Source organism: Harpia harpyja, chromosome 2 (genome assembly GCF_026419915.1).
Source record: "Harpia harpyja isolate bHarHar1 chromosome 2, bHarHar1 primary haplotype, whole genome shotgun sequence".
Lineage (NCBI taxonomy): Eukaryota > Metazoa > Chordata > Aves > Accipitriformes > Accipitridae > Harpia > Harpia harpyja.
Window position 1 is genome coordinate 60951830 of NC_068941.1, and position 16947 is coordinate 60968776.

Below are 16947 nucleotides of genomic sequence, written 5' to 3' on the forward strand. Positions count from 1 at the left end.
GGTGCCTATCTTACCTTTAGGAATAATGTATTTTTTAATATCTGGCACCATCAAGGATAACAAATAAAGGTGTGCATCTTATAATATCTAAGATGCTGAACTGATACAATCTAAAATCTTTCAGATAAAATTTTAATTATTATGCATAGCTTTAATAGCATTGCTAAATCTTGTTTTACATAGCTTATAAATTGCTGCTGGTAAAAACCTTTTTTTAAATCTCTTTTTTTGATTGATTCTATTTAAGTAGGTTAACTCTTTGTTGCATACATTCCTTTGGTATAACTTGACATAAAAATTATTCTGTATGCTATGCTGAATTTTTTTTTATATATTCTTAGAGAAAAAGGATTGCAGTGATAGAACAATCCCTTAGACATTCTAATGAATTTATTGTAAAATTTGACATATAGCAAGACCTTTATTGTATATTATAAATTTAATTATGTTGTTATTGGTTACAGTAGTTATAAAAATGTTAATTGGTAGCATGGTAACAATCTTGTGAAACTCAAATGATAAAAGTGGCTTTTCTTTTTAAAAAAATTCTTCAAAATATTGCTTTTCTTTTCACTCCCTTTTTCCCTTGTTGTAGTCCAAAATGTAGGTTTGAATACAAACGGTCTGAAACTCCCAGTAGGTATTACTGTTACTGTGGAAAAGTGGAGAATCCAACAGTGGACCCATGGCTGGTACCTCACTCCTGTGGTCAGATATGTGAAAGGGAATTCAAACCTTCTTGTGGTCATAAATGCCTGCTGCTTTGTCATCCAGGTAAATCCATTGTGTCTCTTGGTTGTGTGACCTGTATTTGTGTAGCTGTTACACAGTTTTACTTAAAATCTGCTAACTATATTTAAAATTCTCAGAGTAAACCAGATGTAGTCAAGGCTGCATTTGCTGAATGGCCATTAGTAAGGTATTCTTTTTTCTGTACTTAGGACCCTGTCCACCTTGCCCAAAGATGGTCACAACAACCTGTCACTGTAAGAAAGCTAAACCAGTGCCCCGAAGGTGCAGTGCCAAGGAATGGTCATGTCACCTGCCATGTGGACGAACGTTGCTATGTGGACAACACACTTGTGAGAATTCCTGTCATGCAGGTAGACCTGCCTTCTTAAACTTCAGAGGAGTAGTTGTTTAATTGTTAAGATACATCATTCTTTTGCAATTCCTACTTTCAATGTCACTCACAATTACATACAGGAGATTGTCAGCCTTGTCCACGAGTCAGTAAACAACGGTGCATCTGTGGAAGACAGACAGCAGAAAGACTTTGTGCAAGTCCTCAGTGGCAGTGTGATCAGGTATGTCGAAGCTGTCCTTTTTAGCTTATTTCTCATTTTTATAAATTAGATTACTCAGTGTATTAAGGATTGGAAAAACTCATTCATTAAGAAAATAATTTTATTTTTTAGGTTTTGAAAGTGCAATCAAAAATGTAAGCAGCAGTGTTTGAGAATGGATCTACTTGGTGGCCCAGTTCATTTTTGACAGTAGTTAAAATGTCATTGTTCTGGAAATGTGCTAGGGTTAAGCTAGCAGTGAATTTGACCTTGTATATTCTGTTTTCTTGTACTTGAGGTTGAAATTTCAGCTGCTCTCTTTAAAAATAAGCATGAAACCACACCTTAGTAGATAAGAGTTTCATACTTATTTACTTCTAGTGACTGTAACAGAATGAAAGATTTGTGATTCATTCTTTGAAGTATATTTGCAGCTCATTCTTAGGACCAAGGCTATGGATTGACAGACTGTAAAAAATAAAAAGAATAAAAAAACCTTAAGTGGCAGTGGGAGGTTGCACCAGGAGGTCCTTGGTCATTACAATCCCAGTAAGAAAGGCACTCAGCCTCTGTAAAGTATCAGTTAAAATGTGATTTATTTCAGCTAACACTATAGAGAAAGGGAGTATAATATAAATAATAGTATGGCCCTTTAGATGTTGGGAACCCCAAGCTGTGCAGCATTGAATGACCCTCTGATCCACAGGCAGTGCAGACCCCATCTGTAGAAAGGGTTACCCCATTTTGGTCACTGAAACTATTGTAGGATTTTGTTACAAGAAAGCAGCTCTGTTAATCATTTCTACTGTCAGACAGAAAGGATGTTCAGATGAGAACTTCTTGCTGCACTTTTAGATAAAGGCAAGGACATGCAGGTGGCATAATCACTGGTACCAAGTGGGAGCTGCCTCCAATCTCCTCTGCTACAATAAGTTTATCCTGTGGCCAAGGGATATGTGCAGCACAACACAGGCCTGAAGGCCGCCAAGCTGTATGTGCGGCACAGCACAGGCCTGGGGCTACTCAGGTAAACTGTTATGTGAACCACTAACTCCTCAGTATACAGTGGTCTTCCAGTCAGGATCACTGCAGGGGTGATCAGTTTTATTTGGCAAACTCAGCAAATATAAGATTTGTTAACAAAATTCAGAAAAAGTTAAATTCCATCCAGATGTCTGTCACCCCTGGTTTGTCCCCTTGGGTTGCTTTGTCTTGGTATGTAGTTCCATGACATTGCATTCACTTGGTTTCTCTGACTTTCCGAGGTGTGTGGGAAACGTTTGCCTTGTGGTAATCACACATGTGAACAAATTTGTCATGCTGGTCCCTGTGGAGACTGTCCTCGTTCTGGGAAAAGGTCCTGTCCATGTGAAAAATCAAGTAAGCTTTTTTTTTTTTTAGACAAATTAAAAAAGAAAAGTCATCCTGTCTTTGACAGTCAGTAGTTTAGGTTAATTCTGCAGGGCAGGGTCCATAAAAAGTTCTTACAAACAGTGAACTGTGACAGCTTATGTTAACTTTTTTGCTTAATCTTTCAAAGCTTTATTTAGTACCAGGGGTTTAATTGGCAATATGAATAATTGAGTAATTCTAGAAAAGCTTTTAAAAAAAATGAGAGAGAATTGGCATTTGAACTCATATTACACAATGCATTTTTTTCTAAATATTTTGGCTTTTTTTTTAAACGTTTGCTTGTACTTCTCTCTCTTCATCTAGAGTTTACATTGCCTTGTACAGAAGATGTGCCTACCTGTGGTGATAGTTGTGACAAAGTTCTGGAATGTGGCATCCATAAATGTTCACAGCGCTGTCATCGAGGTCCCTGTGAAATATGCAGACAGGTTAGTCTTACTGTAGGAGGTTCACGTTTTGTTAGGGTTTTTAAACACTATATGCCTGGAACAGTGCAAGTCTCCCAAGGAAAATGAAGTCGTATCTATCTCAAAATCTATGACTTTCTGTTCATTAAAAGCAACCCATTTTTTTCCCTATTCCTCTGCCCCAACACCATTCTGAATTAGTAGTTTAACATTATGTATCTGAATTGAGGCATGGATGAGGGTTTTATTGTTTTGGCTTGGGTTTTTTTGTTTGGGTTTTTTTAAATTAATTATGCCCTAAAAGACACTTAATTTTTTCCCCAGCCCTTCTAGCTTCCTTGCTGCTCTGTCTTATTACACTATTTCTTCATTAGTGAAATGGAAGGTGCTGTAACATAACATTATTTCCTTGTTAGTAAGAAAATAATATTTTGCTCTGCTGTAAATATCTATGGACCTTCTGTGGTCTGGCCTATAAAGCTGTTGCTCTGTCTGCTCTCAGTTGTCTCTTCCTGAACCAGCTTTGTCTATGAAGTCTATGGTGAAAGTAGTTAGCCCACGATAGCTGGGATGAAGGTCAGATAAACCTGCTCACCTACTTCTTAAATTATCTGTATACACGATGGATGAATCTAGTTTACTATGCAGGAGAGGTACTTTTTTGTATGAATTTGTTTTGCATTTACGCTTCACATCTTGCACTACACACTTCAGTGATTCCCTTGAAGTGGCTTCCCTCTTGGTGAGACCAAGGCTGCAGTGAGGTGCAATCTAGAGCACAGTGTTTGCAATACAGACCCAAGGTTACCAAGTAGTTATTGCACGGATAGGTAATCTGCTCAGAGCGTGTGATATGCTTCCTGTTGTGATAGAGCACAGTAGTGTTACTCTCCCCTGAACTTTTCTTTGCAGCTAGTAGTAGAACATTTTATTTACCAATCTCTTTTTTTTTTTTTTTTTTTTTTAATTAAAAATACCCTGCTTTTTTGTCCCCTGTCTTGCTGCCCAGGAAGTTGAAAAACAGTGTCGCTGTGGAAAGCACACTAAACGCATGCCATGTCATAAGCCATATCTGTGTGAAACAAAGTGTACTAAAATTCGTGATTGCCAAAAGCACCAATGTAGGAGAAAGGTAAGTGTCCAGAGATGATCTTTCTCAAATGTATTGTTCAGATAACATTTTTTTTTAAATTTAGATATAATATTTTATATTATATATAAATCACATCAGTCTGTTGTTCCACCTCATGTTATTGTATAGAAAAAGAAGTTTTCTTCATTGTCATTCAAATTAGTTTGCAGTGTACCACAATTCTCTGAATGCATGTCACCAAGAAAAACTCAGTGGCCTTAAAAACTAGGAGGGGATTTTGACAACTTTCCAGTTCCAGAAGGCAGTTTTGCTTTCAGATACTTGAGTAGTTACTGATGCTTTATGCATTGTGGGGTAGTTAAATCCATTTATTTCCTTACTTTGTAGGAATAACTGGGAATCTCTCATAACTTTGTAAGGGACATACTCTTATTTTTGACAATGCAGCATTCCACCCCACCTTCTAATATGCATCACTGCAAGCAGCAGTGGTCTGGCAGTTGGGAATTTGAGTTTTGTTTCCCTTCTCATTTGAAGTCAAAGGAATGATTGATAGCTCAGACCTATCTTTTCAGTTTATTGATTCGAGAAGGCCTGAAAGTTGCCTGCTATGTGTGAATTAAGACATTACGAAAGTTGGACTTCTTACCCCAAGGAGGCATGAAAAAATACAGTTTAATTCTTAGGTATTTTTGAGTATTATTATTGTGAATTTACTTTATGTGAAAAGATGGAACAACAAGTTACTGCAATCTTGACATCTTTAATTTATGCTAAAAAATCCGGGTTTCTCTTCCTAATTGCCATCCTTCTTTATACAGTTTGGAAGGAGGGTACCTTTCAAGTTAATAGAAAAGATGGGGTTCTCTCCTGACCTGGCATCCACGAATGTGGTGGTGGTGTGATGTGTTCTGATTCTTCCACATTACTACTTTATATAAGAACAGAAAGTAAATGACTGATCCTAAAGTTACCTGACCTTTACTACAAAGGTAAAAGGTGTTTAAAAAAAGGTAAAAGGTGTTTAAAAAAAAAAATGGTTAGCAACATTTTTGTGCCAGGGACGATGTAGTATAAAAGTGGAAGAAATTGCAGAGTAATGGGGCAAACATATCCTACATGTAGTCTTCTGAAATTATTTTGGATTAAAATATTATAAGAATTTGAACTTTTCAAATGTTCTTATGCTTTTTGGAAGCCCTCTGCCTTTTTAGCGTGTTGAAATGATGCTTTCAAATGTGTATTTTCTTGTTATTTTATAATTTGAATTTTTTAAAACAACTTTACAGTTGGCCTCCTTTCTATACCTGGCATGAATTTGAGGAAATTTGACTAAATTGCATGAAATTTTTTTTTAAGAAGTATTGAAAAAAAGAGAGTCTAAGAGGGCAAATTTATACCAGAAATGTCTATGTTTTCAGTTATATAGATTATATTTTTCTTTTAATAGTGCTGTTCTGGAAACTGTCCACCTTGTGATCAGGTCTGTGGGCGGACTCTAGGCTGCAGAAATCACAAATGTCCCTCAGGCTGCCACAGAGGTAAGAATAGGTGAAGGATCCCCATAGTGATGGAATATTGTTTATTTTTGCCAAACTTTGTGCTTGCATGACTGTGTGGTGCTTAATGAATTCTCTCCCTTGTTGCATGTAGGCTTTTTGTGGGGGCAGTGTGTTTGAAAGGTTTTTAGTGCTGGTTAGTGCTTAAGGACTTACATAATGACGACCTGAGTTTTTACCTGGTAATTTTGCTTAGCATTGTTCCTCCGAAAATGCTCTGTCCCCTTTCCAGCTGCTTAATTCAAAATCCGTAGCTTGACTTTTTTTCCCAAACAATTCTATTCACTTGAATATGCATAATGAAGTCTAATTACATATAGAAATGACTGTGCTGGTTGAGTCTAGATGGTTTTTAAAAATCCTAGAATACAATGTGTGATACAAGTGGGCTTAAAAAAAAAAAGTTGATGGAATTTGAATGTATATTGGTATCTTACTGGTAAAAGATAAAATAAGAACTTGTTACTGACTATATGAAGGATAACAAAAATGTTTACTTCTGCATCCAGTGACCTTAGTTAAAAAGATGCTGAAAACAGCCCAAACCTGGCAGCTTTTATCCTGGCCAATTGCTTTGACATTCGCCTGGTAGGGGATTAAATTGGAATGACTGAAAAAGTGGCTGCCCTCTCAGCATTTTTACCCACAGAAGCTGCTACCCTGCTGAAACAGCAGCTGAGTAGCCTATGTAGTTTCTTTTAGTATTCTGGACTATAAATTGCAACAACTCAGGAAATGTTTCACAACTTGTTCAGCCAATCTTGCTTTTGAGGCAGTGATTCTTAAGAGAACAGGACAGGTAAATGTGGTAGGTGACCCCGTTAACCTGCTATTAAATCTGTCACCGCAAAGTAGTGGTTTGTGTTTTCTCTAACTGTGCCCCTTCTTTTCTTCCCCGTCCTTCTTCTTCCCCTGTGCCCCTCTGAAATCCTGGAAATGCCTTTTTTTTTTTTTTTTTTTTTTTTTACTGTTAGTAGAAAACTGGTAACATTGCACACTGATAACTAAATCATAGAATAAAATTCTGGTTGGAAAACTAAGGAGCTAATGCTGCATTATAGGATAAACTTTACATTGAATTTATATTTGATACTGCTTGCATCTTATAGCCTGGCTAAAAGTGACAATGATTTCTAATAACTAACAGCAGTATAAAAATAATAAAGCAGTGCCTATAAGAAAACAAAAGTGAACTTTGAGAATGTAAATATCAAATATATACACTTTAAAGTGTATGTAATTTGTCAAAACAGTACAATTGTCAATATTTAAGTGCTAACTCTTGCCAAAAGTTGTATCTAATAAAGCTAATAGCGATCAGATGATAAATTTAGAAAATAAAATAACTTGTGTGCTTTAACAAATTAGTCTAGTACAATTTGTAATGTCTTTTCAGAATGTTTGAAAATTCTCCTAATAAACGCAATGATTTTGACTTCAAAATATTTCTATTCATGTGTTTCTCCTTATATGCTAATATTTTAATAGCTGCTGAAAGTTATGGTTACTTATTTTATTTTTAGTACATAGTACCAGGTCAGGTTAATTTTGCAATGAGTTGCCAGATCTCAGTGAACACTCATTTTAAAGGAAATAGTATGCCTCCTAGAAGATAACTTGCCAGAACAGGTCCTTTAAAAGGTACCTGATCTCAGAGTTATTAGAGATTGCTGATAATAAGCATTTGGCCTTTAGCAGGGGTCCCTGAAAAAAGGTAGATTATTCTGTTTGAGGTTTGATTTTTATGTATCTTTTTTCCCTTGGTGAAATTTAGGTGTTGCCAGGGAATAGAAATATTTTGTTTCCTACTGTAATACGTTATAACACTTGATTTGAGAAAGTATGCTCTGACCTTAACTTCAGGCTTATATGCGATCTCTGCCCTTCCATCTTTTTGAGAATGTAGGCAGTTGTCTTCGTTGATAGAATATTCTAAGTAAAGTGTATGCATATTAGCCACTCTGGGCAGCATAGCTTTAGACCTTCAGTTTATTTTGTAAAAGTAGCTGTTTATGTGTGCTGATAATATATTATAATTTAATTTACTTTTGCAGTATAAAGACTGTATACTTCCATCCTTTTTTCTTCAGCAGCCTTTTGTCATTGAGAGATCTGCTTCTGGAAGTGTTGCTACTTAGATCCTGCTAACAAGTCAGAATTGCTTAAAAAGTTGTGCTGTCAATAATGCTTTCAAAGTATTGCTTGCTTTAAAGTTTCAGAATGCAACATGGTTAGTAAGCCAAAATCCCACGTCTAAATTTGCTTTTTTTAAAAGATGCATATTCTTACTGTTAATTACTCAATAGTAAAACTTAGCAGTTGGCACTTGATGAAGAAATAGTGTGGGAGAGCTATAAATTAAACCAGATATTTTACAGATCTCTTTTTAAAAATATATCAAGTTAGTAGCATGAGTAACTTTAAAAAGGAGGAGGATCTTTTCAAAAAAGCACTAGTTATACATAGGCTGAACACTTCTTTAATATCATACAAAATCTGCAAAACTTTATTGTACCAGTTTTTCAATGCCTTTTTTTTATCTTTTGAATATAGATGAAAGATGACATGTCTTCATATGTATGTAAGACTGAAATGTAAATAGCAAATTTAAGTATGTGATCCAAATGACTGGACTTTAATAATTCTGACTTCTTTTTAAAATGTGAGAGAGGGATCGTTTCTAACTTGATAGCAGTTACCAACTGTAGAATAATCAGTATTATTACTACTATTCTTTAAGAATGGTGAAATTCTCTTTCCCAAGAGGGATTTGAAACTAAGCAGAAATAAAAAATTGACAGCCATCTATTATTTAGATCAAATAGAATAGGACAATTATACCACGTGCATATTCAGAGTTAATTAATTACCATTTTTTATAATCAGTAGCTTATTCAGATTATCATATTGTTAATACATTTATTTTTAGGTAGTTGTAATCCATGTCCAGAGACTGTAGATGTGAAATGCAATTGTGGAAAAACTGTCATTAAAGTGCCCTGTGGCAGAGAGCGCACCATCAAACCTCCCAAATGCAAACAGCTGTGCAGGTCAGTATAGAAAGTGTGTGTGTTTCTAGTTCTTCAGTGGAGTTTAAGGTGTCCTTAAAGAAAGTAGTAAAATATAACTTTAAAAGGCAAAAATTATTCCTTTAATATGATTACAGATATTACTTCTCAGTCTTCTGTATTCTTGACTGTGCAGATGGAGATTAGCAATAATCCTTCCTATCAGACACCTCTTTGATGCTGTGGTTTCATGAGCAGCTTGCTGCTGTCAAGGGGGAGGTTCTGTCCCACCGAGCACTTCTAATTCTATAGTCCCATTCACTTCTTCAAGTCATCTCTGGTACATTTTGAAGTAACCTCCATAAGGCAGTTTACCTAGAAAACTTGACTAGCCAAAGGAAAAAGGAGAGTATTTTCTGCTGGGGTGTAGCAAGATTACTTAGCGTACAATAAAATTAGGATTGAAAAAGCTGTTTGAACATGCAAACCCAACTTCGATTTTAATTTAATTTAGAACTTCTGTATAATTTTACTGTAGTGTTAACCACTGCTGAAGGTGAGAAGTAAACTCATTTAAAAAAAAATAACTTGTTCGTCTCAATTCTTTGTCTTTTGAGCATAATTGTCCAGTGATACTAACTTCATATTTCTTGCTGTCATATTGATTCATTCTTGGATTTTACTTCAGTCGACCACCTACTTGTCACCACCCTACGCAAGAGAAACACTATTGTCACTTTGGTCGGTGTCCTCCGTGTCGTCAGTCCTGCCAGAAAACATTAACATGTGGTCATTTGTGTCCTGTTTCCTGCCACGATGAAGCACTTGTGAAGCAAACTGGCTTAGTAAGTAAATAGTGAAAACTGGTGTGTTATTTGTGTTCTAAAGAACAAGCAACAGTTGTTTGACCTTAATCTTGTGTTGGAGGCTTTTGGAGTTCAGAGTAAATAAATAATCAAGCACAGAGATCTGCATACTGCTTAACTGAGAAACTAAGTGGTTCTAGCTCCTTTTTTGCAATCTAATTAATTTTGTAATATATATATAATTGAATGTGCAGTTTTCAGCAGTTATAATTACTCAAGAAATTACGAGATTTTTGTTAGAGTTGTATTACAAATGTTTAATTTCAAATGTAAGCAATACTTTTAACGTAAGAGCAAAAAATAAATTTTAACTCTGATATTTACCCTCAAAATTTGCACAAGTCAGAAGTGAGAAATTGTTTGGCATCTTTAAACATGATGCATGCATAGCATGATGATAGTTCAACTTGTTTAGTAATTGAAATATTTTTATATTTTTACCTCTATTAAATGCTTAGAATTGTTTTGCTGGGTTTTTTGTTTGGCTTTGTGCTTGATTTTTAACAGTAGGGCCACAGGCTTTCATTTTCCTATCCCTAACCATGCTAAGGATGAAATTGTAATTTTTTGTGTGTAGGGGGTATTGAGATTTCCATTAGTAAAAAGTTAGTTACTAGAAAGTGGATTTGTTAGCACTGGGATCTCTTTAGATGATATGTTTATTTATGGTCAAGCAGATAGTTCCAGTTGTGTTTTGTATTCAACTAGTGTTGTCTTTTGCTCAGCATCAGTCTGCAGGTCCCTGGGAACAGCCATCTGAGCCAGCTTTTATTCAAACTGCATTACCGTGCCCTCCCTGTGAGGTTCCTATACCAGTGTAAGTATTCAAAAAGCAAACAAATAGAAGAAAGTTTTGTTATGGAAAGAGATTTTTTTCTTTCTACTGTTTTAGAGATGGACATAAAATTAACCATATTCTCTTCAGATTCGAAGAGCCTATGTGAAGACCATTCTTATAAAACTGGGAGCATTGGTTATTGTTTAATAGACATTTTTGTAGTGTGTGCTCACTGTATGAAAGGACTGATAGCGTTAGTAAAGATTGGTTGTTTCTAATACATATTGTGCGCAATGCTACCTTAAAAGAAAAATATGAAAATTGCAGGGTCAGCCATTGTAATGGGATAGTCTTCAGTAACATACAACTTTTTCCATATAGTTTCTGTCTTGTTTGGTTTATGGGATCGTAATTTTCTGTGTAATGAATTGCTATTTTATTTCTCAGTTGTTCAGTTATTACGTGCTCATGAATGGCAGGTGGATGCCCTTCATCCCATCCGCTTGTCTCCTTTCTATTTTTGACTTGTCCAGAAGGTTCTGCTCCTTGAGTAGAGCCCAATCAACTATTTCTGTGATGATGCTTTGGTTATAAAGGAAGATATGATGATGATGACTTTTTTCACCATTCTTTTCCAATTTGATAGAACTTCCGTTTACATTGTGGTGTAAGGACTCAGAATTCAACTTTTATCTGAAAAAGGAAATACGTGTGGTTTTGGTCTGGTTTGGTGTTGTAGTCTCTTACTGTTTTAAACCCTGCATACTTCACAGGCATTACTGCCTATTTGTTTTTTTAAACATCCCTCTTTAATGAGGGAATATTATGTCCTCATTTTATGAAGTGAGAAGTAGACAGAGGAAGGTGATCAAAAACATCCATTTAACTGCCTATGTAGATATGTTTAGAACTTAATTTCTTGAGGATTGTACTGTGATAGGTTGTACTTCTGTTCAAAACTGTCAACACTCATACTTCTGATACTTGGGTTTTGAACTCGAAGTTCAAAGCCAGACTCCCAAAAGGTGAAAAATGTCTAGTTATGAAGAGTCTGGTTTCAGTGTTTGGGTAGATGCCTGTAGAAACTGTCTCATGTAGGTATTCAGCATTGTGTAATATCATGCATTGTGTAGGGCACATCTAGTTCCTCTGAATTCCAACCTCAAAATCACCTCCTTTTAGTCTGAAGAATCCTCCTCTGAGGAGGTAAGTCTGCTAAGTGAGAAGGAAACCATACTGCAAAAGTTGTACTTAATTTTCTAACTAGAGGAAGCATTGTTACATTTCATAGCACTTGGGGCAAATTAAGCTTTTATTAGCATTAGATCACATTAATTCTGGAATATCCTAATTCTTGATCGATCTTTGCAACTGTAATGTTGTGTCCCCCCCCCCCTTTTTTTTTTAAATGAAAGTGATACGAGAGAAGTTTCCTGAATTAACAAAATAATAATAGTAAACAAAACCATAATTATAATGTGTTGCTACAAAGCAATATATCTGACACCTTCTTAGATCATTAGCAGGGCTTTTAGAATCATTGCTAGAATGGTGGCATTTGAACAAATATGATAATGGAGAATAGTTTAAATAATCCTATTCTGTGTGGATGGATGTTAGTGGGGATTCCATCCTTCACCACTGAGGTTTTGCAATACTTTTTGATGTTGTTTTTAATAATTTGATGTCTTTTGAACATGAGCAGTCAGAGATTTGGAATGGAATGTATTTGGTATCTGTTTCTGTAAATAGTTAAAAGGGAGTTTCTGGAAAATTATTTGCTCTATTAATTTCGCAGAACCATTGAGGCTGGAAGGTACCTTGGGGTGGGGTCATCTAGTCCAACCTCCTGCTAAAAGCAGATCAAAACTGAATTCAGACCAATTTGTTCCAGATTTGTCCAGCTGGACCTTGAAAACCCCCAAATACATTGAATCTGCAGCCTTTCTGGACAACCTCTTTCAGTGCTCAATTATTCTTATACTGATTTTTAAATTTTTTTTTTTTCCTCCACTGTGTATCCAGTCAGAACCTTCCTTGTTTAAGAGTATGATTGTTGTCTCTTGCCTCTCTGCTATGAACCTCACTAAGGAGCCTGGCTTCATCTTCTTGGTAACTTTCCCTTAATGCTGAAAGACTACTATTATATCCCCAGCCTGCAGTGTTGCTGGGACTTAGTCAGTTCCAGATGCAGGTCTTTCTTTGTCCCTGCATTTCCTGAATTTCCTCTCGGCCTATTCCTCCAACCTGTCTAGATCCGTCTGAATGGCATCCCTGCCCTTGAATGTATTGACCGCCCTATCCTTTAGCATTGTCTGCAAAATTAGTGCATTTTGTCTCTTCCAAGTTACTGGGGAAAAAAGAATTTAACAAGATAGGTCCCAGGCTGAAGAATTCTACCTGTACCTGGAGTCCAAGTAGGATACAAACAACTAGCCACTACCCTTTAAGCCCAGTGATCCTGCTGGTTTTTCATGCATGTAGTAGTTCATCTGGCACCGTTACATCTCAACTTGAATGCAGGGTTGCTGTGGGGAACCTCTCATCTGCAGATTTAGTAGTTACATGGCAGAAGGCAATCAGGCTGGTTAAGCAGTTTCCCCTTGCAGTGGAACAGAAGCATGTTACAATGGAATGCAGAGGTTCTAGAAGCCAGATTAACTGCTTATAGGAAGATTATCTTGGATATAAGATAACTGAGCAGTGTAGAGTGAAGAACAGGCTTCTGTGCTACATCTGCTTATACTAGGTGAAAGACTGATGGCTCTTGTTAATATCGTGCTGTCCTAAAGACCACCTGTAGCTATTGGTAGTTGTTTTGTGTTAGAGAAGTTATCAGGGATACTATTTTTTAAATACTCTTCTAGAAATTTTTAGGAACTGATTTACAGGTATTTTAGCTTGAATATTAATGGAGGTTTTCATTACTGTCCCTTGTAAGGTTTCAGTAGAGAAATCAAAATAATACTTGGGAAGCAGATGACATACGAAATCAGAGGTAAAAAAAAAAAGATACTTTTCAAAATAAATTGAGCAAAAGCTTGATTTAATTTTCAGGAGATCAGTGTTTGAATGAGTCACCATTTAATACGTTCACAATTCTGATCAGTGTGCAGCTTTTCTTTCCTAGGAATGGTAGACCGTTCTAAAAGAGATAGAATTGTAAAAATAAGAGTAGACTAGATAGTTCTCTGAAATAACTGAAAACTATGAAGTGATATATTAGTAGAGCCAAAGGAGAAGATACTTGGAAGCAATTCAGGTAATTTTCTAAAATAAAAATTATTTATTTCATATACAGCTATAATTAATCTGGACATGAAACACTGAGTTGCGGATTGCCATCATAAAATACAGCAATCCAAACAACTGTTGAAAAAGAGAAGACATTGATCTGCATAGATAGATGATTTTCTCTTAGTTTGCACTTTTTAAAAATAGGTTGCATTGTTTTTGTGTGAAAAATACTGTCACTTTTTTAAGTCCCTTAAGAAATAAATGTTTTCTAAATCTCTGATTTTTCTGTCTTTAACAGGGAGTGTCTTGGGCAGCATGAGGTGAGTCATGGAAACTGCCTTTTTAAGTGGAATATGAAGTATATTTCACTTTGTCAGTCTGCAAAATAAAAGTACTAAAGAGAAATATTATATGGCTTTTTTATATTTTAAAGCCAATGAAGTACCGTATCACAAGGGCTTACATATCAGAAGGTATTTTAGTTCCTTTTCTGAAGAATATATAACTACTTAACTTTTTAGAATTCTTGGACAAAAATTTGAACTCATGATTTATGAAGCTATTTGTGTATTCTTGCAGTTGTTTAAATAGTATTTAAATTTTGGGGGGGGGGGGGGGTGTCTTTTTTCATTATATTCTTCTGTTTGGTTTTTTTTTCCCCCCTCATTCTATAGTTGTTATTCTCTCCTTGTCACAGACTTTCCTCAGTTCTTCTAGAAAGTGCTGTGTTTATTTTAAAAGCACAAGGAACATAGTGTCATACAGGAAAATTCTCATGTGTCTTGGATCTGAGCATGCACAGATGAAATCAGACAATGTAGTGGAAACTTCTTTAGTGTTACTTATTAGCTTGTCTTTTTGGTGCACAGCCTTCTCCAGTTTTGGATGAAGTCATTGTCTATTTTGGATTACGTGAGAAGAAAATCTAATTGATGCTTGAAGCTAAATAACTATCATCGTTATTCACAGTCATTCCTAAAAGTCATGAAATTTAAGGTCAACTCATTTTTCTCTATTTTAAAAGATGATTGCTAAACTAATCTTTAAAAAAAACTGTTGCTGTTATAGTTTTGTCTACTAGTAAGTCTGGTATAAATTCACTATGAAAGTGCAGCTAACAATAATATAGCAAACCTAGTTTCATTGTAAGCTAGTAAAAAATTCTAGAAAACAGTAAACACTTTAAATATTTAAAGACACACACACCCCCCCCCTTTAATAATCTTTTGGTATATGTTGTAATGGTGGCTTGATTATGTGGTGGCAACATCTACAAATGTTGTTAACAATGTTTATATATCTGCAGTCCATTTGTGCAGCACACTTACTAATCCAACCAAGCTGTGAATACAGCTTCCATAGAGCTACTTTGCAGCTTGTCAGTTGCTGAAGAAAAACATGCTGTGAAAATGGATGAAAAGAACAACTGTGCCTATTTATTGAAACAGCTGGAGTTTGTTTTTGTTTTCCGCTGTAAAACTTGACGATGTATTGGCCAATGTTTTATCAAGTCAATTACATGTTTTGTGATAGGACATATCAAATCTCACCCTAACTTTCATGAATTTATGTATAAACAAAATGTAAGCTGTGGTCAATTGACCCAATATATAACTTGCTCTAGACAATTGTTTTAGTACTGTTCAGATGTACATGGTTCTGAAGTTTATGTCCCTCCCCATAACAGAGGACAGTATGGCTGCTCTTATTAGAGAAAACAGTTCCAATTACTACATATTTATAAATACTTACTTCAGAATAAGTAAAAAAAAAAAATCCCTTCTGTGTTGCATACTAGTCTTAGCAGAATTGGTCAATGGCTTTGGTCATGTTTTCTTTATGGGTTGCTATAGAAAATAAGGAAAAATCCCAGGGAGTCTATACCTAACTTTAATTATTTATATTTATTGATGCTATATGATATTCTAGATTAAACGTTCTTTCTCTCAGCCAGCAGAGTGCAGTGCTTCCTTCCTGCTGAAGTTTAGCAGTTTCTGGAGTGGAATGAAGTGTCCTAATATTTGAGATTTTGATAGCAGTCAAGGAACAGAATGATTTATTCATGTGTGTGTGAGAGGGTGTTTACAGTGTATTTGATGTGCATTGTACATTTCTATGTTGTTCTGAGATCTCTAAAAGGAAAAACCAAAACATGTAAGGTCTGCTCAGTGTTTTACAGCCACATTGGCTTTTAACAATTAATCTCGCCTCAAACTAATTTACTTTTGTTAACAAGAGAAAACACTTGTATGTATTTATGAACACTTCCCTCCTATAGTAGTTTCCAGCCCCTGAGGGGATTTTCACTGGGAAATGCAAACTTTTCACAAGTGATGAATGTAGCAATTTTCTGAAGCCAAGTTTTGCTGTGAAAAGGGGCTCATTGCTGTACTGTGTTACTACTTACATTGGACTGTTCTTATACCTCCTATAATGGAGGAGGTATAAAAGAAACAAACTAAGAATGAAACGAGTTATAAAGTCGTCTTGTGTTTTACCGGGATGCCTGCAGATGATGAGTAGAAGAGAGAATGAAAGCAAACAGTTTAGGAGTTGTATAATAAGCAAATCTACTGTCTTTACATTTTTACTTGGACAGTAATTTTAATTTGTGTGGGTATTGGAGTTGGTTGTTTTCCTGGGGGGGGGGTTGTGGGTTTTTTTGGGTTTTTTTTTGTTTTTTTTTTTTTTTTATTTGACTTTGGCATTTAGTTTAAAAAGTATTTTTAAAGGATTGATTTAGTTCGAGCTCTTACATGTCTTTGGGTATTTAGAACAAGTAATTTATCACTTGAAACAACAGACCTAAAGCTACTTTTCAGGTGATATAATTGTATAAAATCCGTGTTCAGTGGAAGTATGATTCCACATGATGTTCAACCTAAAATAAGATTTCTTTTACCTACAGTGTGCAGCCTTCTTTTAAATAATTTTACTGTGTAAGTTTTGGATGTTTTTACATATTTTTAGAAAAAAATAATAACTCTTCATTCTTCAATTTGTATGTGCTTAAAAGTAGCTCTCAATTTTTTTCAGGTTGTAGGTCAGAAAAATCACCTATCATCAACAGTTGCTGCCACCCCAAACTGAAAACTTAATGTTTTACTTTTTCTTTGAACTGCTATAAGCATTGGCATTTCATAGCAGTAGCATACATGTGCTCTTTTAAAATCAAATTATGAGAGCTAATGTTTATATTAAAATCTGGTTTTTATGGGAAAATATTAATTAAAGCCCATACAAGGTAAATGAAGACAAATGAGGAAATCTTAACTGGATGTGGTATTAATTTATCTGCTG

At 35.4% G+C, this 16947-nt stretch overlaps 1 protein-coding gene across 1 annotated transcript in view; it reads left to right on the forward strand.

Moving 5' to 3' along the window:
• Positions 1-16947, forward strand: part of NFXL1 (nuclear transcription factor, X-box binding like 1) — a 50301-nt gene that overhangs the window by 5752 nt on the left and 27602 nt on the right. Inside the window, exons 5-15 of the mRNA XM_052780130.1 lie at positions 596-774; positions 942-1103; positions 1207-1307; positions 2552-2666; positions 3003-3127; positions 4116-4238; positions 5650-5740; positions 8688-8808; positions 9455-9611; positions 10358-10449; positions 13946-13967. Coding sequence (XP_052636090.1) covers positions 596-774; positions 942-1103; positions 1207-1307; positions 2552-2666; positions 3003-3127; positions 4116-4238; positions 5650-5740; positions 8688-8808; positions 9455-9611; positions 10358-10449; positions 13946-13967 — 1288 coding nt within the window. The remainder of the gene's footprint in view (positions 1-595; positions 775-941; positions 1104-1206; positions 1308-2551; positions 2667-3002; positions 3128-4115; positions 4239-5649; positions 5741-8687; positions 8809-9454; positions 9612-10357; positions 10450-13945; positions 13968-16947) is intronic.